This window comes from Leptinotarsa decemlineata, unplaced genomic scaffold (assembly GCF_025532065.1).
Source record: "Leptinotarsa decemlineata unplaced genomic scaffold, Ldec_3_MD MMD2_tig00026361_RagTag_RagTag, whole genome shotgun sequence".
NCBI classification, from domain to species: domain Eukaryota; kingdom Metazoa; phylum Arthropoda; class Insecta; order Coleoptera; family Chrysomelidae; genus Leptinotarsa; species Leptinotarsa decemlineata.
Window position 1 is genome coordinate 324,490 of NW_027412704.1, and position 27,821 is coordinate 352,310.

The window sequence follows — 27,821 nt, forward strand, 5'->3', positions numbered from 1 at the left end:
GTTTCCCACCAGTTGGAGTTTTCAGTTCAAAAATTATGTTCAACTCATGAAAAATAAAAATAGGCAAACATTTATTTTCAATTCATGTTGGGATAATGGAAGGTGACTATACATGAATGATAATTTTAATGGAAAACTGTATACAGATGTATAAACAAACTCTCCAGTTAACCCCCATAAGTTACTGAGAAAGCGGAGACAAATTTGGGTCTCCAAAATTATGAGATAAGTATATGTACACTTTATTACCTCTTTTCTCATAGTACGTTTTCATTAGTGACAAATACTCAAATTCACACAGTAACTTATTAAAGTAAGCTATAAACAGTTTTCTTTCTCTATATCTGTACTATTTTTAGTTATTTTTTCAGATTATAAAAGGTGAAAACCCTCAGAAAGGTCACTAAAAAATTTAATATGTTTATAACAAACACATATACAAGGTGTCCTCTCATATCAGTATGTTGCCCCATTCTGCCACTCTCTATCTTTCTTCAAGATGGATAGCCAAGTACGATCTCTTCCAAATGAATAGTGCTTTGATATACATATATCACTATAGTGATATAAGAGTATATTCTGATAATTTGAGTTTATTCCCTCTTTCTGGCATATGGTTCATTGCGTGATTATTTTCACCCTATTCCATTCCACCAATGGTCACCCATGTCACTGAGAATTTTATTCTGGATATTCATTGTAAAGCTGCAGATATGCTTGCTTGAATTTCGCAAAAATTTCATAAGTGAAATAGCTGCTACAAATGCCGCAAAGAAGTAGAAATATTTGAACTTCATTGCGAGTCGTTTGAATTATGGATTTATAGAACATATTTCAACACATTTCCTTTGGAAGATTCCCATAATATTGTGTATAATGATGGAAAAGTAGATATCCAAAACCAAATCATCCTAAGAATGCTTTGGATGATCATTTGCAACTTTTTTACATACGTCATTGGAAACTATTCAAAGTTTCAATAAAAATGGGTTGAATTATTTTTTCAAACACAGGAGTTCTTTTAAAAAACACGAATTTTCAAATATGCTAATTAATAGCACCAAAGATTGGGTATTTGACTGACCAGGAACTGAGCCATCCTTTTGTCGTGTATAATCGGAACTGGTTCAATTGAGTGAGTAGATTTTTGATTGGTGGATTGATTGACAATTGAGTATAATCCACCAATCACCAATCTACCTAGTTCTTCGCTTAAAATTAAGGTCGATTTACACGAAGTCTATCAACTTTTCTCCTTGAAAACCAAATTTTACGGTTCTGGACGTCGTTACATCGAACTCCTAATTTTTTACCGTACTGGACACCTGAATAGTTTTAAATAAACTTTGATGAATGATACCTGTGAAAGCAATCAACATTCCTTGACGGCAGCCAAAAAGTGACAGTTTTCAAATAGCGATCATCCTTTACCGGCTGTAAGAGATCCAATATTTTCATTTTAATTAGTCAATTCAGCGTTTATTTAATCCGTAGAACAACAACCAAGTGTGCAATTAAGATAAGATGTGACTTATCTGAATAAGCTGGAATTCACGAAATATCGGCGGAACGTGGAAACTCAAGTGAGGTTAAAAATGTCGTTGAGGGCTATCAAATACGAAAATAATTCCTTGGAAATACTGGATCAGTTGCTGTTGCCCGCTCAGTCCAAGTACATACAGGTGAAGGGCGTCGAAGATGGTTGGAAGGTCATAAATAAGATGCAAGTGAGTCGTTTCCATGCTTTGACTTCCGAAACGTAACTTTTCCTTCGTTTCTAAGGTCAGGGGGGCCCCGGCGATCGCCATCGTGGGCTGCCTCAGTTTGGCCGTGGAAATCCGCAACGAAAAGTACGAGAGCAAGAAACAGATGCGTCAGGAAATCGAAGGAAAGCTGAACTACTTGGTTTCGTCCAGACCGACAGCTGTTAACATGAAAATTGCTGCCGAAGACCTGATCGATCTGGCTAATGAGCTCAGCAAAGATCCCAATGTCAGTCTTGATGACATGAAAACAAAGTAAGTAGATGCATTCATGTTATATGTTGAAGTCTCTGACAGAGTACAGTCTATTAAATAACTCTTGATGTGACCAGTTCGTCACAACGTCAGGTGTGCCACAGGGCAGTATTTCAGGCCTTTTGCTTTTCTCTCTTTCCATCAATAATCTTCAGTAATTGATATCTGTCAACATCGATGAAAATTCACTCTTTATAATTATTAGTTATATGACATTGTAAGCATTTCAGATGTGCTTAGCTGTCACACTTTTACATATAAATACCTTTGAGGCGTTTGTAAAGATTTTCACCAATTCTCATACCTTTCATTATTTTTTTGAATGCCATGTTTTACTTCATTGCTAAAAAACTTTGTACGTAATAACATGTGGGATAAAAACTTGAAGAAGCTCTTGAAATAATACTTAAAGGTTGCAAGAATTGTAACATTGGTCCTTCGAGCCGGATCCTAAACAGAGACTTATGGATCTACAGTCCATAGGTGGTTGGGTCAGATCCGGCTTGGAGAACCGATGTTACAATTGTTGAATACATTTTCAAAGAATTGTCACATAGTACATTTCAGGATAGATTATCGAAGTGAATCAGATATCATTCATAGTTACATAACTCTTTCATTTATTATATTGTGTAGCGATCCTTTGAATGATATTTGATTCAATCCATAACGAAAGTTTTGAGTACAAAGTGGATACAAAAACGTAATTTTCTTATAATTCAATATTCATTTGAAACCAGTTGTTTTGAAAGTATATTATTTCCTTTAACGTAATTCAGTGTTTATATGGAAGTAGTTGTTTTGGGTAGTTAAAAGTAACTTCTATATAAGCCTTACAGAAAATTTTTCCTTTTTTCTTGTCGCATTTTTTGTATGGCATTCAATCAAAAGAGATCCCAGTCGAAATTAGTATCTAAATTTATAAAAACCTTAGAAGAACCTTCTCCCCCACTTGGATTATTGTTTCCAAGCTTTCAAGATTTTCATGTGTGTAATATACAACTGATGGTATAAGGCTAAAACTTATTCAATAATTCCTCTATAATTTCAGCAGAAGAACAAACTGGATAAAGTTTGCAAGAATTTACACATTGGTCCTTCGGGCCGGATCCTAACCAGAGATCTATTGATCTACAGTCCATAGGTCTCTGGTCATAGTCTATACAGTCCATAGCTGTATGCGCATATGACCTTCGCATGATTCACATGCTAATTTACAAGTTTTCGTCACTAGAAGTTATGTTCTCATTACATTTGCACCATATAGCCGTCAAGTTGTTATAAAAAAATCAAAACAACTACGCCACTGGTTGATTTGGGTTCACAGTTTGCAAAAAATCAAACCAGATGGATGGAAGAAATAGGGACATAAAAACAAGGTTTCGTTTTGTACTGAACACTTGTACATACAATGTATAAAAATAACAATCATTACTACACGATTTCCAATAAAATATTAAAAGAAAACAGGCAACAAGGCATAATTTTTCTTGATGAAATAGAACATCCCATGGAAATTGTGCTTTACATATTTTGTATGTTACATTTTTGTACTGATCTCACAGTTTTACTTGATGAACTTGTCTGTTACATTCATTCTTTTTACGTTCACTCATCTTGAGTTATTTCATTAGTTTTATGTTATTTTTACCTACACACTATACAGAGATAATATTTCATCAAGGCTCATGTAATTGTGGACCAATAAAATACATTTGATTGTTGGAAAAGCAACCTTCGTCACTTATTGGGAAATTGGGAATTCCAGGTTCCTACAAACTATAGAAGACATGTTGGCGAAAGACATTGCGGATAATAAAGCCATTGGTGATAACGGTGCCAAGGAAATATTATCGACTGTTTCAGGTGATAGTCTAGTTAGAATACTAACCCATTGCAACACTGGGTCTTTAGCAACTGCGAATTATGGCACTGCCTTGGGTGTTATTCGAACTTTATATGACATGAAGAGATTGGGTGAGTTTTGCTTTTTTTAATGTCGGTATTTTTTGTGTGTTCTTTGTGATATATATGTTTGGGAATTGAAGATTTCCGGCCATCTGATGGAGATAAACTCGAAAGTATGAAACATTAGTTGAGAGAAAAACAGATTTATATACGAAACTCACCAAGAAACCAAATTGAAAATAGGTATTTGAAACAAATTATGGACCTACACTTTTTTTTCGTCCATTGCCAGCAAATTATACAATTTTTTTGGGGTCCATTGCCAGCAGTATAATGCATTTTTTGGGTCCATTGCCAGAAAATTAGAGATATACAATTTTTTGGGTCCATTGCCAGCAAATTATAAAACTGGAATTTTTTTGGGTCCCTAGCCAGGAAAATATACAATTTTTTGGTGTTTTATTGTCAGCAAATTATGGATTTACAATTTTTTTGGGTTCATTGCCAGCAAATTATAAAACCACAACTTTTTGGGTTCATTTTCAGCAAATTATGGGCCTTCACTTTTTTTTCGTCATTGCCAGCAAATTATACATTTTTTTTTGGGTCCATTGCCAGAAGTATAATGCATTTTTTGGGTCCATTGCCAGAAAATTTGAGATTTCCAATTTTTTGGGTTTCATTACCAGCAAATTATAAAACTAGAATTTTTTTTGGTCCCTTGCCAGCAAATTATACAATTTTTGGGGTTTTATTGTCAGTAAATTATAGACTTATAATTTTTTTGGGTTCGTTGCCAGCAAATTATAAAACCACAATTTTTTTAGGTTCATTGTCAGCAAATTATGGACCTACACTTTTTTTCGTCCATTGCCAGCAAATTATACAATTTTTTTGGGGTCCATTGCCAGCAGTATAATGCATTTTTTTGGGTCCATTGCCAGAACATTTGAGATTTACAATTTTTTGGGTCCATTGCCAGCAAATTATAAAACTATAATTTTTTTTGGTTCATTACCAGCAAATTATAAAACTATATATTTTTTGGGTCCCTTGCCAGCAAATTATGCATTTTTTTGGGGTTTTATTGTCAGCAAATTATGGACCTACAATTTTTTGGGGCTCATTGCCAGCAAATTATGGACCCATATTTTTTGGGGGTCTGTTGCCACCAAATTATACAACCACAATTTTTTTGGGGTCCATTGCCAGACAATTTGCGATTTACAATTTTTTGAATGGAAGTTCCCTCATATTGACCATTTCTATATAGCTATTTGTTCAGTATAAGGAGTTTATTTTTATCTTCCGTCAACAGGGTAATCTTAGATTTCCGCCTTGTCATCATATGATGAAACGTTTTTATGAATTCCAATGCTGATATTCCTCAAGTTCAAGTAAAAACCATGTCATTCCAAGTCATAACACAAAATGTTTGTTTTTCAACTAATTTCCACTGATTAGATCCATATATTTGGAGCTTCATGGATAAATAAAATTCTATATCTGTTAGTAAATTTGAAAAGTCATCAAATTACAACAACTGTAGAGAATGACTGCTTATTTAGAATGACAGACCAAAGAAAATGCAGACATAGTACAACAAAGTCAATAACAGAAGTTCTCAATTCTAAAGTAAACAAATGTATGAGGTCATCCAAACAAATAACTTGCCTCTTGTACCCTTTATCTGTTTTTGTTTTCATTGAGTCATTTAGGAAACACTAAGGTGATGATCTTGTTATATCTTATACAGGGAGGTGCAATGATAAAGATAGCTATTTAATCTGAGTTGATACACAAAAGTGCTTACAGTCAATTAAAAAAATGTACACTGCCATCAAATATAAAAAAATACACCGTCTGTATTTGAGATTTGCAAGATACTCCCCAGAAAGGAATTCCACACCTTTAATGCGACTCAGTAAGTGAGAAATAAGGCGATTTATCGGCAGACAAACCAAGATCCTTATTAGTTATTCTCACTGCAAAACAACCTGAAGCTAGCTTTTTATTGAGGGTTACAATGAGATCGGCGAATTAAGTTTGAATTTACCCAACGGTAGGTTTTGTATTTTGTTTGGTAACTAGTTTTGGTAATTTTAGAACGAGGCTGGATATAAGTGCTTTGGTTTTCTTGAAACCCAGACGGCTGAACATGAACTCCTGAAATGCAATTTTAAAAATTCCCAGTAGTCTATAATGAACCCCTATTGAGCCTACTGTAATTCAGTTACTGAAACAAAACAAATTCTGTTGTAGAGCACGTCTATTGTACCGAAACAAGGCCCTACAATCAAGGAGCTCGTCTAACAGCTTATGAACTTGTTCACGATAAAATTCCGGCTACGCTGATTGTAGATAGTATGGTAGCAGCCCTAATGAAGCATAGGAACATCACTGCTGTCGTGGTTGGAGCCGACAGGGTAAGATTTCGATTCTAGAGTAGCTCTAGATACAAAGATTTTTTTCTTCCAGTTGACCTCATGTCCCACCTTTATGTCACATTTATTATACTGAATAGTTCAAAAGGAAAAGCTCAGATCAATTAACTAGTTTTTTCAGCCTACTAACAGATTTTTATGTGTACAGGGGGTTCCAAAAGTATGGCAAACTCAACTGTGTTTCTATGAATCAGAACACCCTGTATATTCACCCATTTTTGTACTATTCTCAATCAGAACCACTCTTGTTTGATTCTCAGGTGGCTGCTAATGGAGATACCGCCAACAAGATTGGGACATATCAGATCGCCGTTCTTGCAAAATATCACGGAGTGCCTTTTTACGTAGCAGCACCGTTCACTTCAATCGATATGAAAGTCCCCAGTGGGGATCATATCGTCATCGAGGAACGTCCGGATAGAGAAATGACCCATGTCGGGGAGCACAGGATTGCGGCCAAAGGTGGGTTTTTGTTTTCATTTGGTCGGAAGTAGATGCGAATCAAGAATCTCGAAGGGAACGTTTCATTTTCGTATAGTACTTGAAATTATCTTTTCAAAGACGTATCACAAGTGGTAGTTTGATTTGGAAACGGCGGCGTATCAGCTATTTTTGCAAATCCAAGATGGCGGCGTTTTCGCGGCAACTTTTAGTGGATAACAAGAGAAGAAAATTGATCACGTGGTCATGAGATCTTTGAGAATTTTAGTCTATCACCATTTCAAAATATATTTCAGTTTGTGTTTTGGAATGTCAGTTTTTGTTGTAAAAATTTCTAAATTGAAGTAGAAATTCTCAATTTTCAATATTTCGACTTGAAGTTTCAGTATTTTGACTTTGAATTCAAAATTTCAACTTCCAACGTAAAATTTCGAATTATCAAGTTGAAATTACATCTTTATAGTTGTAAAAATTTCGAAATTGAAGTAGTAATTCTCAATTTTCAATATTGCGACTTGAAATTTTAGTATTTTGACTTTGAATTCGAAATTTCAACTTATGAAATCAAAATTTCAAATTCCAACGTGAAATTTCGAATTATCAAGTTGAAATTACATCTTTATAGTTGTAAAAATTTCGAAATTCAAGTAGAAATTCTCAATTTTCAATATTTCGACTTGAAATTTTAGTATTTTGACTTTGAATTCGAAATTTCAACTTCCAACGTGAAATTTCGAATTACCAAGTTAAAATTACATTTTTACAGTTGTTAATATTCCAAAATTCAAGTAAAAATTCTCAATTTTCAATATTTTGACTTGAAATTTTAGTATTTTGACTTTGAATTCGAAATTTCAACTTATGGAATCAAAATTTTAACTTCCAACGTGAAATTTCGAAATACCAAGCTAAAATTACATCTTTATACTTGTAAAAATTTCGAAATTGAAGTAAAAATTCTCAATTTTCAATATTTTGACTTGAAATTTTAGTATTTTGACTTTGAATTCGAAATTTCAACTTATGAAACCAAAATTTCAAATCAATTAGTATTGTGCTTAAAATATCGATACCCGAAAAACAAAAAGTAAATGTTGAAATGCTGGAACTCCAAACGAGGACTGTTACAAAATAATTTCAATTTTTTTGTAGGTATCGCCTGCTGGAACCCAGCCTTCGACGTAACACCGGCTGCCCTTATTGCCGGCATCATAACGGAAACAGGAATTTTTCGACCTGAGCAGTTGAAACAACAGTTTGCTCAGATCACCGGCCTGTGAGATGAACGCCCATAGTGAGATTTACTTTATAAGCTAGTGTTGTTGAAATCAAAGAATGCAGGCGGTAAGCAAGGAAACCACTCGTTGAAAGTCAACATTTATCTAGTTCCTACTTGAAATTATTGGATTGACAGGGTGTATTTTAAGACAGCAAACATTGTGAGTTATGTATGTTTTATTGAACGCGTAAAATATTTGGTTCACCATCGTTGTTTGTCTTTAAGATTTGCTCGAATGGATTCATAATTAGCACAGAGAAAACTGCAGAAGTTTTCAACTTTGAATTCAGTAGTATCCAAATTTCAAAATTTTGACTTTAAAATTTCAACTCAAAACGTGAAATTTTTAATTAAAAAGTTGAAATCACGTCTTTTTAGCTCAAAAGTTCGAGATTTGAATCAAAACTCTCAGATTTCAATATGTCGACTCGAAATTCGAAAATTTGAAAATTTGCTTGAATGGATTTGTAATTAGAACACAAAACTATGGAAGCTCTAAACAATCATACATTTTAATTATTTTTTCTTGTATAATTTCTACTTCAAACTTGATAGTCTCAAAATTTTAGTATTTTGACTTTAAATTTGAAATTTCAACTCATGAAATCAAAATTTAAACTTAAAACGTGAAATTTCTAATCACAATGTTGAAATCACGTCTTTATAGCTCAAAACAAGTCAAAATTCTCAGATTTCAATATTTTGACTTAAAATTTCACTACTTTGCTTTTAGCAGGTCAGTTACATGAAGGAGCTAAAGAGTTACATATTCTCTTTTTTATAATCGACAGTTTCAATTGTAGATCAAAGATAATTGACAATTAAAAGTATCTCATAACACTGTTTGAATTGTCAATTATTATTTCGATTTCAAATTAGATTTATTCAATTGACGGTTCAAAGTGTCTTATAATATAGTTTGAATTGTCTGATTTTTTTCAATTTCGAATCAAATTTATTTAAATGACAGCTCAAAGTGTCTTATAAGATAGATTGAATTGTCAATTCTTGTCGTCATTTTGAATTGTTGATTATTGTTTCAATTTCGAATGGGATTTATTTAATTGACAGTTCATAGTGTTTTATAAGGCAGTGGGAATTGTCAATTATTGTTTCAATTTCAAATCAGATGTATTTAATTGACAGTTTAAAGTGTCTTATAAGATAGATTGAATTGTCAATTCTTGTCAGTTTGAATTGTCAATTATTGTTTCAATTTCAAATCAGATGTATTTAATTGACAGTTTAAAGTGTCTTATAAGATAGATTGAATTGTCAATTCTTGTCAGTTTGATTGTTGTCATTTTGAATTGTTAATTATCGGTTCAATTTCGAATGAGCTTTATTTAATTGACAGTTAAAATTGTTTTATAAGATAGTTGGAATTGTCAATCATTGTTAGTTTGAATTGTCTATAATTTTTTCAATTTCGAATCAGGTTTATTTAATTGACAGCTCAAAGTGTTTTATAAGATAGTGGAAATTATCAATTATTGTTTCCATTTCAAATCAGATTCATTTAATTGACAATCTTAAAAGATAGATTGAATTGTCAATTCTTGTCAGTTTGATTGTCATTTTGAATTGTTAATTATTGTTTCAATTTCAAATCAGATTCATTTAATTGACAGCTCAAAGTGTCTTATAAGGTAGATTGAATTGTCAATTCTTGTCAGTTTGATTGTCATTTTTAATTGTCAATTATTGTTTCAATTTCAAATCAGATTCATTTAATTGACAGCTCAAAGTGTCTCATAAGATAGATTGAATTGTCAATTCTTGTCAGTTTGATTGTTGTAATTTTGAATTGTCAATTATTGTTTCAATTTCAAATCCGATTTATTCAATTGACAGTTCAAAGTGTGTGATGAGATAGATTGAATTGTTAATTATTATTTCGAATGAGATTTATTTAATTGACAGTTCAAAGTGTTTTATAAGATAGTTGGAATTGTCAATTATTGTCAGTTTGAATTGTCAATTATTGAGATATATTATCAGATTTTTTGATATATACATAAAGAACTATTGAATTTTTAGAATCTCATCTGCTTTCCAATTTGACATTCAAGAGCCTAGCATGCTTAATGTTTTGCAGTTTTCTGAATATATACAGGGCGGAGGTGAATAATCTCTCCCCTCAAGGTCGGACTTTGAATGAAATTCGTTACTAACGAACATGTACTTACTACTTAATGACTCGCCGTAGATATTTCGAGGAAGCCATTTTGTTTCATCGATGCGGCAATTCTAGCGCGGGTGGTAGCCTTGCTTTTATACCTATAACTGCGTATAATCTCTGCTCATATATATTTTTGGAAGGTTTTTACAATTTTCTTCAGTCTTAGCATTTACTGTAGCATACCTGTTAAGCCCATTTGCCGTTTATATTTTCCGAGAATTTCTCGAATGACGCAACATTGCCGACAAGTTTTTTTGTTACGAATCTGTTGTCGAAATTGCGATATTTATGTGCCATCTTCCTTGAGGAATTTTTGAACCAACGGAATTCTAGAATGTTGGACTGAAAATTCGAAAGTTCTGCTTTCAGCTCATCAGATATTTCCGAATAGAGACTTGTGACGTCATCAGTGTAAAACGAAACTGGATCCAAGAGAGATCCTTGGAGAACTCCGCGCTCGTTTGATTTTCCTTTCCTCCAAGCGATTGGTGTACAATTCATTGAATGAATGTAAACTTTCTTGGCCTGTTAAAACTCTGTCAAAGCAATTTTCTAGGTATCGAATAACTCTCTAAAATTTATTGTCACATTGGTCCTTCGAGCCGGATCCGAACCGGCATTAATCACTGTTTCAGATCCGGCTCGAAGGACCGACGTGACAATTTTTGAATACAGTTTCCAAGAATAGTCACAGAATATATTTCAGGAGAGAGAGAGAAAAGCTTTGACACAACTCATTCGATGCTGAATTCGATGCTGTCTTCCAGAATGTCTTTATATTGATCATTTATCAATGCCACTTAGTACGTTCTTTCAATTTTTCAATATCTCTCCCTTCTTTAAACGTGTTTTTTTTTTTGAAAGAAGAATAGATTATTTCACAATAAATATATTTGTGGGAGAGGTGGAACTGGTTCTATTCCACAACGGATATTTTTTAAAGTTGGTTCAAAAATTTTCCATTTAGTTTTAAGTTTGGGGATGTGATGCCTTTGATGAATTCATCTGTAAACCTATATATACCATAAAAAGTTTTCTATAAGCCTTGTTTGTTTCATTTCGCTTACATTAAGCAACTACTATATCAGGTTAACCAGGGGGAATAAATGTTGAGGGAGGGAGATTGGAGTTGGGGGGAAAAAAGAAAGACGTGATTGGAGGACGCAAAAAATCAATGAACTGCCGAGAGAATCTTCAGACAACACCGAATATCCTATAGATATCCTTTAGTGGTCTTGGAATGGATATCCTGTGGACATCCAGATATTCTGTGGATATCCTGTGGATATCCAGAAAATGTGCGATCATTTAATGGAGGTCCAGGTATATACTCTCAAACGTCCATGATATATCCTTTGTACATGAATTGAACGTCCACTGGATATCCACAGAATGTCCATATGTGTTATCTAGGTCGGAAGAAGAGGGTGTTGAAGAGGAGAGCAATGGAAAAAGTAGACAGATAGGATTCAATAGCTGTGAGAAGAAATAAAGAGCTTACGCAAGATGATATGGGGAAACGAAGCAAGTCAAAGTTTTGCTAATTCAAGACTCATGGTTTACTTTTGACTTAGTCACCAGTATTAGGACAAATCGTGATGGGGTGCAAATCTGGGCATGTTGGTGGAGGATTCCACCCAATATTGGCAAGCAGAATTTCTCTACAAATTCAAAATGAACCAAAACGCTGCCGAAACAGCATTTGGTTTGCGAAGTTTCGTTCCGGAGATTTTAGACTTGATGGTGAGCCATCAATCACAAAAAAGTTATCTGTGCATCTTTGTGGTAAACGAGAGTGATGATAAAAGGATTAAAAAACGTTACTTTTGGTAAAAGACTAGCTAGGACTTCTTCAAGTGCTCAAAAACGTTTGAAATGTTGACAGTGGCCCCGCTTGCAAGAACCAATTCGAAGAAAACGTCCGGTACTGTGGAAAAACAATGCTTGGTTTTTTCATCAAGATAACTCGCCTGCTCACTATTCATTGCTCATTCGTAATTTTTTTGGTCGAAAACAACAGTGCAACACTGCATCAGCCATGGTAAACAGAAAATTGCAGGGTAACCTCGAGGAACTAACGCTAAGTCTTTTCTCGATCAGCGAGGAGACTCTAGAGCGGGTTTAGTTCTCGGTGAAAACCCCAGAATAAGAAATAGTTCCTGGCCGAAATCCCAGATCAGAAGAAATGCCTCGGCTTAGAAACGTGTTCAAAGTAACTCTCGAAGAATCATCACTAACAATGGTCGGGGTAATAAATATTGTCGAGAAGGGTCAACCACTGGGACCCGAATAAAAGTGTTAACAATGAGTATCTACTCAAAACATTCATCTGTTTTTCGGCAGTGGACAATTTCACGTGGACTTACAGCAAATGAAGTGGACTTCTTGTTTGGTGGACTGTTCAAATTTGAAGTTGTTTCTAGGAAACCCGCTGATGAAGTGCTGGGAATAGACGGATCAAATGTGGCAGAAGAAAGCTCACTGCTAGACCTGACTGAATGATCAACAGAAGGTAGGGATACCATTATGAAGGCGGTATTGGGGTTTTCAGAACCACCAATGAGTTCTGTTGAGCTACTGCTGTTGACAGTCTGAGATGATGATGCACAAACTTGTCTGATGGTGTTCTCTTCTCCTGACGCAGGGTCTTCTTGTAGAATTGTTTCTGTCGTTTCAGCAGCTGCATAATCCAGTTCTGTAAACACATTTCTGTCGATTGGGACGATTCCACATTTTCTAAAGCCTTTTATGGCGATAACTGGTGTACCAGTCTAGTACCAGAAGAATCGGGTCGTCTTTTGATAGCTTTGACAATTTTAAGAAGTGGTCAAACCATGAGGTGAATATTTCCATTTACATTCAACCAGTAGGATGACATGCAAAAGCTGATCCAGGAGGTGCACCATCTTGCAGTTTAACTTTCATTCTACGCCTTGGTAAAATCACAAAGGGTGGTATAAATGTCCCTCCAGCCGAAACACAGACTACAAAAGTTGAAAGAACGCCTCGTTCAGCAGATGTTAAAGAGCCGACTTGTCGCCGACCTTTTAGAGCAAAGACCTTAGACGACTTGGACTGGACTGTTAAGAGTCCACTCTTATAATACGAAATAAAAGTCAATAAAGAAATGAAATGTTTCTAAACTAAGTAGTTGTTGGAAGAAGCCTACAAATAAATGTTTTTTTTTTTGAGAAAAAAGGAAATTCACCTTATTTTTTGAACAGACTTCGTATTATGTTTTTCTGGTATATTTATTCAAATCTCATAAAACTGTCGAAAAAATTACTGATGAACCTGTAGGGCATTGAACTATGGCTCGCTATCACTCTTTTTAAAGAAGGTTTTGGAAGGTGCAGCGATATTACTGCCGTTGCGCGGCTTCTTCAACCTTCTATTGGTTTCCTCTGTAAAGGCGAACAAGTGAGGGAGCTTTCATGTAGGGGCAGCTGGTTCCTTGCCTCCATTCAAGCGGAGCTCTTGGCGCCTGCCGCAGGAAGTGCCCTTGCTGTTGGAGGTGGAGTGGGGGAGGAGGACATCTGCTATGTCCAGCCTCATTCCAACGGTAGATTTGATATTGATATTGATATATTGAAGTACAGTTTATATATTTACATGTAACATATCGTGTTTTTCAAAAGTCTCAGATCCAGTAACTTGGCCTAGATATGTTTATCTGTTCTGCCATGTACTAGATCTATAGACTTTCTAAAAAAGTGTACATTTTATGATTATAACTAAGCAGTGAGTGGAGAAAAAATTTAGTAGAAAAATTAACATGATAGATTCAATGAATTTTTTTTCTTTTTTTAAAAAATAACAAATAATTATATAAGTTGCAAATGGTGAGGATTCCTAACCGTTTCAAGCAGGGTCAGTTACAGAGGAGAACAGATAGTTTTTAAAGGTAAGGTTCATCTTAAATTACACACATCGGAAAAGTCTAGGGATATTTTTATAACATACTAAATATCATAAAAATAAATGCATGAGGTCGTTTAATTTCGATTAAATTCGTACACTCGACCACCCTGTAGATTTCTATGGGTTGAACAAAGCCTGCAAAAATGGTAACTAATCTTTTATCACGTTTTTTACAAACTGTAGGTTTTCGGCTAAAATGAATAATCTGAAAGTGTCGAGTTTGTACATTCTATGCCGTTCTTGCTCAGCAATTAAACTGGAAATATTGTGCTTTAACATGGAACGCCATCACTTACCATTGGCTGAGATGAATAGAGCTGTAGGGCTTTTTCAAGGTGGCATGCGACAAAATGATGTAGCTCTTCGTTTGGGGGGCTCCCAAAGTGTTATCAGTCGATTGTGGCGGCGTTTCCGTGAAACTGGCAGTCCAGCCGAACAACATCCAGGGCGTGGACGCGCTACAACTGCAGTTCAAGACCGATTTTTGGTCTTAACCTCAAGAAGACAACCGACAATCACAGCACCTGAGTTGGTTAACGTGTTGCAGCAGACGAACCAGGTAACCATTGGTCGTGATACTGTCAGAAATCGACTGCATGAAGCAGATATCCACAACAGAAGGCCACTTAGATGTCCACCTTTGTCGAGAGGCAATCGCGGTAGAAGATTAGAGTGGTGTCAAGAACATCAAAACTGGGATGCAAATGATTGGGCCACAGTTTTATTTACAGACGAATCCAGATTTGGATTTCATCCAGATTCTCGTCGAGTAAGACTGTGGAGACGACCTGGAAATAATGAACGTTTGAGACACGTCCAGGAAGTCCACACATACAGAGGTGGTACAGTAATGCTATGGGGCTGAATCATGATCGGCGGCAGAACCGATCTCGTTTTTCCAAATCGCTCCCTCACAGCTCGACAGTACCTCGATACCATTCTTCTACCTATCGTCCGTCCGTTTGCTGGTGCTGTTGATGAAAACTTCCACCTAATGCACGATAATGCTCGTCCACATGTCGCGCGTCTAGTGACTGACTGGCTCACCAACGAAGGAGTTGATGTATTGCCATGGCCAGCACAATCACCGGACCTGAATCCCATCGAGCATGTGTGGAACATGCTTCAACGAAGAATTACTCCGCATATGGGGAACATTCACACAACGTTTCAATTGAGAGAGCTTTTAATCGCTGAATGGGCAAATGTACCTCAACAAGACATTGACAATCTCATTTTGTCGATGCACGATAGATGTAGGGCCGTAATAAACCAGCGTGGAGGCCATACTTTGTACTGATTCCAATTTTTTTTGTATTATGATTTTTTTTCGGGGTACCAAAGAAGAGCCATATTTTTTTTTAGTTTTGCTTATATGCGCACTCAGTATTTTTGACCATTTGATAAATTTTGTTGTAAGTTACATTCGTTTAATAATCACCCGTCAACTTTTTTTTCCCTAAAGCGATCTAAAAAAAATTATTGCCATTTTTAAAAATATCCCTAGACTTTTCCGATGTGTGTATTATTCATTATATTATAAAATTTGTTTGAAAATCTTTTTTGAATTGTTCTAGTTTTCGAATACATTTCAATTCAATCGGAATGCAGTTGAAGAATTTAGGGCCGAAGAAAAAGAAAGATCTTTGCGTTAAAGATTTTCAGAAAAGTTGTATACTGAGATTCAAATTACTAGTGGCTCTGGTTATTCCAGTTTTTCTCTGGTTAGATGTTTCGTGTCTGATGTACATTCTTTTTAAACACTGGTGAGTAAATAACAGTTTTATATTCAAGACCTGTGATTCTTGGATCATTGCCCAAATGATCTGGGTTACTTCAATATTACACAAATGCAAAATTATCATTTGTACAATTTTCTCAGGTGCCCAACATGGTTTTCATAGACTGTTTTTTTTTGAGCAGTTTATATGAATAGTTGTTATGTTGAGCAGTGTATACACGCTTTGGTTGAGATTGTAGTAGGGAGAAATGTCATTAGTGTCAAATACGTCATCATTATAAAAAATGAAACTCCTGGACACCGACATCAAAGGAACCGACGCTGAGTGAAACTACTGTATATAGAAATACTGTGCCCCTTCTGAAAGTGGCCCATCCTGGCCTAGCCAGACCAGATGTTAAGGTGAAGCGAACTCTGCCAGAGTTTGTATCAGTCGTTCAAGGCATCTCAGTATTTTTTCGGGTACCGAAATTGAAGTTATTTCTGCATATGCTGTTGTCGGTACAACTGCCGCAATAGATTTTCAATTATTGGAACACACTTGCAGACCGGTTTCGGGCTGTTTGGCCACTCGTCCAGGCCGGGGGAGTAGTTGTTTTCTGATAGGTGTCAGTCCATTAACCTACTATGTAGGGTGTTGAAACTGGCCTGAACGAATTGTTCTTTTAGATGATTTAGTCATAATAGTTTCAAAGTTCGTCTTTTTGTACTATTGTTTTTCTGACATATTATTTGTGCAGATCATATAAAATTATTGATGCTGTAGACTAGTAACTGGTGGACCTGTTGTGCATTCAACTATGGCTCGCTATATCACCCTTTTTGAAGAGGGAGTGCTTTATCGAGGGGTATAAAAAACGGTCCTGAAGGTGCAAACCTCTCATGTCAGCGAAACGTTTAGAAACTCACTTGAAACGAACGTCGGTCAATAGTTCTAAATCGGAATAAGAATAACAATAGAAAATTTTCTGCCTGCCACTAAGAATGCTTGTAATTGTCGTCTTACGTTTCGACAACGTAGCTGGCATCCTCAGGAGTTGATTAAAATCATGTAGGAGGTACAACGTAACAACTGAGGGTTAATGAAAGTCGACTGTGCAATACAAAGTTTCGTTGTGCAGTCTTAGAGTGAGAGTGAGCCCAAAATCGGCAAGTGGGCCGGGAAAATGCAAATCCCTCGCTTCATTCACGCACTACGAAGTAGTATTTCTTTTGTGCACGGTCGATTGGTAGTCGTCGCCGACAGACAAATGATCATGTAGTAGGACATGGTATATACTCAAACTTCCGTTCGCCTAACGTTCAACAAAAGTAAAATTAGCTCGCTTCACTCTAGTGACTTTAGTCTTAACCGCGTTAGCACAGCGTCAGGACGAAGCAAAACGGGCTGCAGCCGGTCTTTCTCCGTGAGTGCTATTCTCTTGTTGTGAAGACATGGCCGAGACCATCGAAGAAAGCTATGAGACAGAGGTCCGTCGGAAGATCGTCAGGACCAAGCTGAATATCGAGGAAGTAAGTGGATCGTTTTATTTTCGAAGTGCCAGATTTCGTGACGTAACGAACTGTCAATCGCATGTTTTCATTAGGTTTTTCGTTGTTTCTTAATTTAGAAACGGTTACATAAAAATCCTTTGGGGCTGGCGGAATTTGCTACCAGTGATGTTTATGGTTGATCAAGGATGGATGGGACGAAGCTAAGTTGATTGTTTTCGAGTTAACTAGCTTCGATTAGGTACTCCCCCTTTTCACAAACTTCATTTTGAATCGACTTTGAATCGAGAAGTTGGCGATTCAAATCATAGAACACCAAAATACAAGCATGCTGTTGCTTTTTTGACATTTTGTCACTTCAGTTTTGATTGTATAGGGTGGGCCAAATTGGACACTTTTAAAGGCGAACTCCTGTTTTCGAACTAGATAGATGAAAACTTATGGCCGTGTCTGACGGTCAAATTTTATGTCAAACCTAATGGTGAAAACCGCATATCGATATCTATCGTCGTTTCTGAGTTACAGAATGTTTTTCGAAAATGTGCATTTTCGAAAAGTTGCTGTCAAAAATTTCGTGTTTCTATGAAAATATTTCCAAAACACTTTTAAGTTGAATTCAACTGCGTAAAAAACTAATTTTTCCAAATGAGATATCAATAGTTATTGATAAAACTATTCTTTATGAGCAGCAGAGCTTTTATTTACCTTTCGAAAACTGTAGCACATTTGTTGTTTTGCTAGAGTCATCTTTGAAATACATAGCTTTTAGGGTTTTCATGTAGACTCTGAAACGCCCACTTTGATCAAGTAGGCTTTAGACCAACGGTCAGCAACAGGCGGACCGCGGTCCGCAAACGGCAAAATAATATTTCTGAGTCGCGTATAATTCAACTTAGTACTTATTTTACTTCAATAAGTTGCCTAGTTAACCTGTTCTACCAGTACCTACAACTAATATGGTTTGATAAGTTTCCTATTTAGCCTGTGTGTGTTGTGTGAATTAGTTGATGTTGCGGCAGAATGGACAGATGTGTCTGCCAAGTTGTTGAATCTGTCGAAGCCATCACTTCAAATGGAGATAATTGATTTGCAAGATGTGTCTTTGCAGATGTATAAAACGGTATTCACTGAAGAATTTTGGGCCAAACATGAAAATTGCAAGAAACCAGCTATAAATTTGGCCACTGTTTGGCTCAACAGGCGTATGTCAAATAGCTTTCTCAAAATTGAATTTTTTGAAAAACATATCCTTCGAGATTAAGGGACGCCCACTTAGAAAACACACTCGAATTTGCTGTTCCTATCGAGAACCAAACTATAAAAAACTGGCTCAAGACCGTCAGTGTAGTTTATTGCATTAATTTTAGGTTTTGCGTTTTATAATTCAGAATTTGATTTGAAACCAAAATAATACATAGGTAGCACTTAATTATTATCCGTTGTTTTTTCTGGACCTCGTTAAAACTTTCACACAGTATCCGGACCCCACCCAAAGCTACTTTCCCACCCCTGCTTTAGACAGAAAGAAATTGTTCCGTAGTAATCTGCAAAAGCTGAGAAAGCTGTTCACAGCAGTAATTAAAACATACTGTTTCAATTAAACTGATAACAATTTATATTATATTTACTATCAATAAATGAAACTTCGACAATAATAATAATGATAAAGAACCAATGAAATATATTTATTCAGAGAAGGTGTTCAAAATGTCAACCAGCTTCCAATTCGTATCTAGAATTAGTTGGCATTTCGAAAATAAGATCTTTCAACCTTTTCCAGAGGTGAAAGTCCATAGGCGTTAGGTCCGGTGATCTGGCCGGTCAACGGTTGGCTATCCAATTATTACCAACATTTCCAGCCAAAAAATTGGTGATAGTTGCAGTGTTGTAGTGCGGAGCCCCGTCTTGTTGAAAATATATTTTTCTAAGCTCCATTAGTGACAATTCATCAACAGATAATTCAGTATTTTGCCTTAAATTTTTTAAAACCAGTGGCAAAAGGCTATGCGGCCTACACAATCTCCTGAACTGAGTTAATGAACTCTTCAGGTCCTGTATGGCTTGAATTTGTGTTTTTTCAAAATTCTCCTAACGTTAGTTGTTGGTAGGCCAGTTGATATTTTCAAATTTCGCATTGACGTTTTGGGATTATTTTCAACAGTTCCTAAAACGACTATTTTTTCCACCTTCTTATCCCTATTTGATGCATATAATTTTTGCCTTTCCTTATCAAATTGACCACCATTAATTTGGTTGTGTCGCGATTTTGCAGATATGTTTCTAATATGTTGTCTTCTATCTGGATACCCCAGGTTTGTATGAAACAGACCATTTTTCATAATTCTAATTCTTCATTGCCAAAGTGTTTGAAAATTGCTTAAATCAAAATTTGACAGCTATCAGTAAAGAATAGAATAGGAATTAATTTATACTGAACAACAAACAGAATGATTTCCACTTACATGATGCATTGCTTTTTTTTAAAGTTCCATTTGAGTACCATTGATACAGTTGAAATCGATATAAAATATAACAATATAATACACTAAATAATAAAATGACTGTAAAAAATGTAAGCTTTCTTTTATTTTACTGAGAAACGAATAAATCTATTTTTGGAAATACAGAAGTAAATGAAATAGATGACTACCAGTAAGTGAAGCTGAACAGATCTCTTTGCGATATTCTAGAACGTGCTTAGAGCATATTTTGGTAGTAGGTACATCCATACGTATACTTACTTCGCGGATTATAATTTTGAAAATCGACATTGCGTGTAATCAATTTATCATACCATTACTCAAATTGGCAGCATGTTAATTGAAACTCTGCCAAATTCATTCCGTAAGTATCTGGTTTGGCAATTGTCAGATTCAACGAAATGTTTTGAAATTCCAACTAAATTGTGCTAATGCAGAAATTAAAACGCCAAGATTTTTTCTTGCAAATATAACATTCTCTTGCCAGAAAACTTTATGAAATTTATGTATTTGTTCACAGCAAAAAACACAGAATGTTTAGTCAAACCCTGAGCAGATATTTCTAGCTAACCAGATCGCGATACTAATGTCAATTTCTCATAAAGAAAACATATGAATTTTCATATCTTTTGCCATCCGTTGTTTGTTTTTCATGTGTTTTTGATTTTCTTTAGTATGTGCTTTGATGCCATCTAGAGCACTTTGTTCGCCCGTTGCCTTTGATAATGGCCACCGCAGTTGTAGACGAAACTTGAACAAACAACGTGTAAACCACGACTAACAAACCCAAAAGATAGCTGTCACAGAAGTCATGTTATGTTTTCGGAAGTATTTATAACACATTCGCTTAAGGCAAGTTGATATACACAAAATAATATAGTTTTATCAAGGGTTTTTGTATTTGCCTGTGTAGTAATCCATATTTCAGTCGTTATTATCTTGCAAAAGGAAGAAATTTCATCTAATATCTTTTCCTGCATCCTCAAATTCTGATAGATGAAATCTAACTTCAAGGTCATATTTTTTTTGAAACATATACTGGTTGAGTAAGAAAATATAGTCTTTGGCAAGAAAACTTCCCTATTTCCCTATTTTCGTGTATTTCCAGCACATTGGTAGTTTCATTTTGGTAGCAATTCATTCCATCAGGATCACTATGATTTGTTCTGTAGATTTTCATCTGCAGATTTCATTCAACCTACTAGAACATTTTTCAGACCGTGAAAATGAGGTTTATCAAACCAATATTGAGGAATGGGATGATTAGAAAACTTGTGATATTGTATAGAGAGGAATACAATTTTTTTATGAGCATACATTCTCTCGAAAATGACCCAATATGAATTCCAAGTATTTATTTCGATTTGTTACACTTTACTGTGTACGAGGGCAGTCCTAGAAGTACGCCTCTGACACCGCAGATCTATTTCTTCAAATTTGGGAACAGAAAATAATCCGAGGGGGCTAAATCTGATGAATTGGATGTATGAGGTAGCAATTCAAACTTTAAACATCCACTGCTATGAAACGACGCAAGAGTTCTGCTTTGTTGCTATGAAACTCCGCGAAACACTCAATTGAAACATCTTTACGAAACTGTCTTTGCTCGAGTGTGAACAAACGTGGCATCCATCTTGCATACAGCTTGAAACTTGAAACATATGCTTTGTAGATTGTTCACTTTCTAATACAGTGATATTTTTCAACAACTACCGCCATCTCTTGGTCGGGCCATGTACTTCTAGGACCACCCTCGTAAATCGATCATAATATTGAACTTGAGAGTCTTTACTTAGCACTCCTGCCAAAACACTTTTTTCATTTTTGATTCAATCATACTTATATATAAATAACCCAAAAAGTCTTGATCTGATACGTCCATAAATTTTGGCATGCTGTCAAATTATCTCATCCGCCACCATCGAATAGTTTTGAATTTACCAAAATCCTCTGTTCGCTGTTGGAGTTATTCGAACAACAGTACTTCCAGAAACTGCTAATTTCCACGCTGCTCAAATCCTTATTTACTCCAGCTTTGCAAATAACTTTGTTTATAAGACGAACTGGAAATAGAGGTAATTTAATTTTGAACTGTAAAAACATAATGTTTAGTAACTGGCTATGCGAGATTTACACGTATCTATTTCCGTCCAATCAGTCATTCCCAAAATATAATACATAATGCTAAACAATATGCAGCAGCAGTTTGAGGGTTTGACGTCATATAGTGCCACGTCGATCATTGACAGTCTGTAGATAAACCAAAAAAGTTTAAACAATTACGTTCGTAATGAAATGATCACCTGAATGATGTATAAATAATGTATGTGTGATCGTCGTCTTGATGACGTTTCTTATAGAATATGCGCGTATCACTGTCCTCCGACATTGCTCATAAGCCACATATGCTTTTTTTGCTCTACTCTGCATGTGAGAATTCCATGTTGGCTTTCTGTCGAGGATAGTTTGCTATCCATGGGAGAGTAGGAATTGATTTTTCAAGACAGTTGCACGAACGGCCGAGGAACTTGGTTTAGTTTTCGATACTGAACGAGGTGATCACAACTCTGTCATTGAATTGAAGCTCTTTCAACAAAAGACCCACATGAAATCCTCAGAGAAAACTTTACTTCTGCGACTACACAATTCAACATCTGATAAACATAGTTAGAACTACTTCAAAGTAATATTCAAGTAGTTCCAAACTTTATAAATATGAGTAAAATTACTTTAAGGTGATAGCCAAGAACTTGCTAAGTTGTAAAATTTATTTTCGTGACTTCAACAAAAATATTTCTAGATTATGGTGACATGTAACGCATTCTCGTGTAATCCTCCCGGATCCATTATTATCTGGACGAAGCAGTCGCAGCACTTCTTTGATAAATCGCGAACCACTGCAAAGCAATTAAAAGAAAAAAGCATGCAGTAAGTGACAACTAGTTCATTGGTACAGCGCCTGGGAGAAATCTTAAGCCGCATTCGCGAAACACTAGATCATCTAACGGAATTGGGACGGGAAAATAAATAGGCTCCGTATATCACGGTGAAAATTTTGTCAAGTTTACTCAAAACGCGCCAAATAAAACTGGCACTCACTTAATTTATATCGTATTTATTGTATCTCGTGCCAACAATTATTTATCAAGCCTTGCATTGAGATGGAGGAAGTGCAAACATCAATTTGGCTTTCGTTGCAACTTTCCCTGGATTATTATTAGCTCTTAGACAGTTCAATTACTACTGACAAATATAATTACATGGGACGCTTTGCGGTTGACTGATATGTGTAGCGCTGTTCATTTTGTTTTTTATGTTACTTTTGCTTGACAGTGGAATAAATTCCCCATTTCTTTCACTATGCGTATTTTTGAAACACCTGGGACATTCAATTTTAAAATGACATCTCACTGCGTCGAAAACAATAAAATAAATCCATCCGGCTGATGAGATTCGCCATAACAGTCCCACATCCAACACGATCGCTAGATCTAAAACCATTAGACTTTTTATGGGAATATTTGTGGTACGCAATAGTGGACCTCTAGAGGGTCACAACAACGATTAGGTGGGTCACAACACAGATGTTGAATAACGTTGGAAAACCCTTATATTTCCATTTTTAATATTATACAGTGTGAACGGTGATACAAAGCTTGTGTGTGTCTCTTCTGACCGACTGGAACGTGCTCTAAAAATAAAAATTCTAGAAATAAGCTAAAAACTCCCAGCCATTGGATTAGATCAGAAAACATTTACATTGAAATGTGATTATAACGTTCAATTTATGATGTGATTATCGAATCGAATATTCTTTTCTTTGTCTGTAATAATTTACTCAAGCAGAAACGAAAATATTCGCAATGAAGACACTTTGTTTAGTGGAAATAAAATATTTGGCAGACGTCTCATTTGTCTGAAACATTCAACTTTGTAAAAAAACAAGGTTTTGGAATAAAGTTTGGCAATTGTGTGTACCTATTCATGAGAAAAAAATGACGTAGTCTTTTAAAAATGGAACCGAGGATCAATAATAAGCTGAGTATAGTGGTTAATCATGAAAGGTGTAAATATATCTTCGATGAACATTGAAAACTTATTCACTTAAATCAGTTTCCAAACACAAACTATTGCGTCCATTTTAAATTAAATGGATCGTAAATAGCCAGCTGGAGTTATATGCTCAAACGTTTTCTAATTAACCATTGGTGTAAACTTCCTGTTATTACAGTTTCCAAATTGAATTTTGTGCAATAATTCAGAGTACTACAGATATCAACAACTCAACAATTCATTTGAAATCTCCAGATAATATATACCTATACACAAAGGTGAGGATTTGTAATTGATAAAAATATCAAACTTATGATAGGGGAAAGTAATCATACTATGATTACATAGGCAAAACGGATTAACAAGCCAGTGAAGTAATGTGGAACACATCTATAAGTATACATAATATAATGGGACAATCACTAATATTATATTTACAATTTTGCAGTGTTCTGGGGTATGTTCGTGATGTTCTGTGTAGTCTAAAAATCTGTTTTTTCGTTAATCAGCTATTGCCCCCCATTTAATTATCAAAATTATCATTGTTAGAGTTGCAATTATAACAAAATTCCGAATTTTGTCGTTGTTTTCATAAGTATCTGCCTTTGAATATACTTTCCAAACAAACTAATCAGAAATAACTTTGTTTTGCCTTCAATTGAATAGGAGCATGCATAGCAAAATCATTTTTAATGCCTAGGCATCAGAAACGACACTTCAATAATCGATGGAAGTCACCAAAATTGACGTTGGATGCTTCAGCCACCGTATTCGCCAAATTTGGCCCCCTGTGACTTTTTTCCTGTTCTCAAGATTGAAGAGACCTATAAAAGAACGGCGTTTTGCAACGTATGTATGAATGTATGAATATTGTTTGAGAAAAATGAAAATTCATAAATTTTTTGAACAGAAAGTGTGTGTATTGTAAAAAACCCAATTCAGTATTGCCATTACTCTGTCAATTGAGCGCTTCCTTGTCATAGAACTGTTGTTTTCCTGCAAGTAAATCGTTCCCAGCGCAAAACATTTTCAGCGTCAGCGGAATTGAACCGGTGACGTAGTTCCACGGAATATAAACTGAAAATTCATTAGTGGATGTCATTCGGAAGCGCGTATGGAACATTAGTGCGATTTGCTACGTGAACACGATTTACAAAGAAAACATTCAAAAATAGTAACCTGCGCACCCAGTCCGAAGTCTAGCGGCAATGGCAACTTTGTCGACTATTTTCGGCTTCCGACATTGTAATGAAGTTTTTTTACATTATATTCAATTCATAAAATGGGGGTGTTGACATGACTTTCAGAAATGGTGCCAGATTTGATAAAAAAATTCGAAGAACACATCAATTATATAATATATTATTTTCAAAGACAACGAAGGTCAAGAAAAAAGTTTCTTGTTTTTTCATCACCTCTGTTTATTCGTTATCAGGAAATTCTTTGTTGAATATGGCATTAAGGAAAATACTCAGTATTCGATTTCATTTCTCTTATTGATCATAATTGACAACAAACAACAGCAATGTGGCTTTTTTCGCATTATTTGGATTCCAGGACGTCAAATTGTTAATTGATACGTGATCCACGTCTTTCGGAAAATACCCTGAGTGTTGTATAATTTGAAATCTGTCCTAGTTACTGAGGCCAAAGAAGGTTTAGAGAAGAATAAGAAGGCGAAGAAGAAGAAGATTACAACAGCTGTCAAATTCTTTTTTTGGACCGTCTTCTGTTTTTCATGACACTTCATGTAATATGAGCTTTTGCGTTCCATCCCAGCACGGGTTGAAGTATTTTCTGCCTATAAAAAATGTATATTTCGTGTTTCTTCGTCTTTCATCGATAGTGAGTTAGATAATGGAGAGAAAATAAATCATTTCAATCGATAAAACGTGAATTTCCTGATGTTAGCTTATGCTTCCATCAACAGAACTCATGAAACTATAAGTTTAATCATTTTGTGGGTAACCCCGTTAGTAACTAACCCTTATGACAGACAGACAGGCATAAATTATTTATTTAATCATGTTATACATTCAATACGTTTATGACAGGTCAAAAGGAGTGCAGATGCACGCTAGTACTAAGCACAAATTGTTGTACAATTTTTCCGAAAGTTGTTGATTTTTGAGGTTGGTAAAGATACTATTTGAAATCCCATCGGAGCAACACTGATAAACCCTGCTTTATCCTGACTTTCCGATCTCAGAAGTGAACTTTTTTGGGTTTTCAGAACGGACAGGAAATTTCAACCAAGTGAAGAAAGCTAAGTGGTTTATAATACCATTCAGTAACAGATCAGGATAGCTTAGGTTAGGTTAGGTTGGTTATGCTAAGCTAGGTAAGGTTAGGGTAGGTTATCACATCATATTAGACAATGGAAGTCCGAACTAGTAAAATAGGTAAGGTTAGGTTGGCTCGGGTTGTGTCAAACCAAGATAGGCATCCTTTACAAAACATTAACAATCCAATACCGTAGATCAACATCAAAGATGAGCTTTGTACTTTCTGAAGTTTATGTAACCATGCTAGAATCTACATAATAACCATTCAGTGCTACAGAAGTGCAATTTTAAGAGACAACTCAAGCACTATGATCAGAATGACTCCTGTTTGACACATTCTATCCCACATGGACGTAAAGTGAATCTTACAATAATAAACCCAAAGGAATAAATTTCCTCTCTGTATTCCTTACTCTAAACAACCATCAGAAATAAACAAATAGCGGTAATATAGGAAGTAATTCGTGTTTAATGCACTAAATTTATGATATGACGTTAATGGACATTACGGCCTTGGTTGTAAATGCACGTTTAAATTGAACACAGCGCTACAACACATGTTAGAGCGACTGGAACTAATAAATATTACAGAGAAAAGCGAATTTATCGGTGAAGACCAGGTATAAATGTTCGGTGATTGCGAAACTGGGTTTTGACGGGTAATTGGGTGTTTCTATTTAGGGTTATTCACTTTATTTTGCGGGAATAATGATGGATGATCGAGAAAGTGTTCGGCCTGACCCGTATATTTCAATCATGATTTAGGTTAATGAATTCCAGATGTTCTATTGATAGAGCTAGAATATAATCTAACAATGAAAAAAAAAAATTGCGTCCAAAACAGATTTATTTTCGAATCCAAAACATATGAGTTCCCAGTCTCTTGAAACTCTTTATTTGACTTGGGAACGAAACATTCAAGTACAAGTTAAAACAATCAAGATAGTGTGAAACTAACGTTACGATGTCGGATCTAACCTCAAACTCAAGATTTCTACTCATTATTTCATTTTACCTCTACGATCATAACCACGAAGCTTTGGAGATCGCGTGGGTTGGAATATTAGGCAATCTTTTTGAATAATTTGATATACAGCCAATTTAATTACAAAACCTAAATTCTACGACTCACAAACAATAAAGTGATCACTGGTGGAGAATTAATTGTTCATTCACGAAATCTACATTACATTCAAGTGATTATCTAGCATGATTTCACTTGATAAATGCTCCATTGTTACACTAATGAAAACTCATTATACACGGTGGTTGAGAGTCTCAAATATTAGTGATAATTTGAAATTGAAAATGGTGAGTCACCCTCTTTTTCAACGCCTAATAAAAAAACAGAAAAGCATCAAAATCAGATATCGATGAATTCAACAAGGCGTTCTCCGTCGATATATAATCAACTATTATATTACAGAGAAAAAATTCTCACCTTACGCCGCGTACACAAAAAATTCGTTGTCAAAAATGGTTAATAAGGAATCTCATGAGTCTCTGAGGAAAGTGACGATAGAAATAGGGTTCAGATGGAGGAAAATGAAAAAAATAGCGATTCAGCAGTTGCTAAAA

At 35.3% G+C, this 27,821-nt stretch overlaps 2 protein-coding genes across 3 annotated transcripts in view; both read left to right on the plus strand.

Annotated features, from left to right (window-relative positions):
- The first annotated feature begins 1,257 nt into the window (after window positions 1-1,257).
- Window positions 1,258-11,316, plus strand: LOC111502985 (methylthioribose-1-phosphate isomerase). Of its 2 annotated transcripts, XM_074185118.1 has the most exons (7): window positions 1,258-1,436; window positions 1,495-1,727; window positions 1,783-2,018; window positions 3,787-3,995; window positions 6,189-6,352; window positions 6,631-6,832; window positions 7,964-11,316. In XM_074185118.1, exons 2-7 carry the CDS (start codon window positions 1,596-1,598, stop codon window positions 8,089-8,091), a joined length of 1,071 nt encoding a protein of 356 aa, XP_074041219.1. In that variant the 5' UTR covers window positions 1,258-1,436; window positions 1,495-1,595; the 3' UTR covers window positions 8,092-11,316. The 2 variants fall into 2 exon arrangements, with proteins under 2 accessions (XP_074041219.1, XP_074041220.1); XM_074185119.1 differs by lacking the exon at window positions 1,258-1,436 and having other exon boundaries at window positions 1,443-1,727.
- Window positions 11,317-17,116: 5,800 nt separating this feature from the next.
- The window catches only part of tmod (tropomodulin), a 231,712-nt gene continuing 221,007 nt past the window's right edge, over window positions 17,117-27,821 (plus strand). The window contains exon 1 of the mRNA XM_074184886.1: window positions 17,117-17,446. Within this exon, the coding sequence (XP_074040987.1) occupies window positions 17,369-17,446 (78 nt within the window). The 5' untranslated portion in view covers window positions 17,117-17,368. The remainder of the gene's footprint in view (window positions 17,447-27,821) is intronic.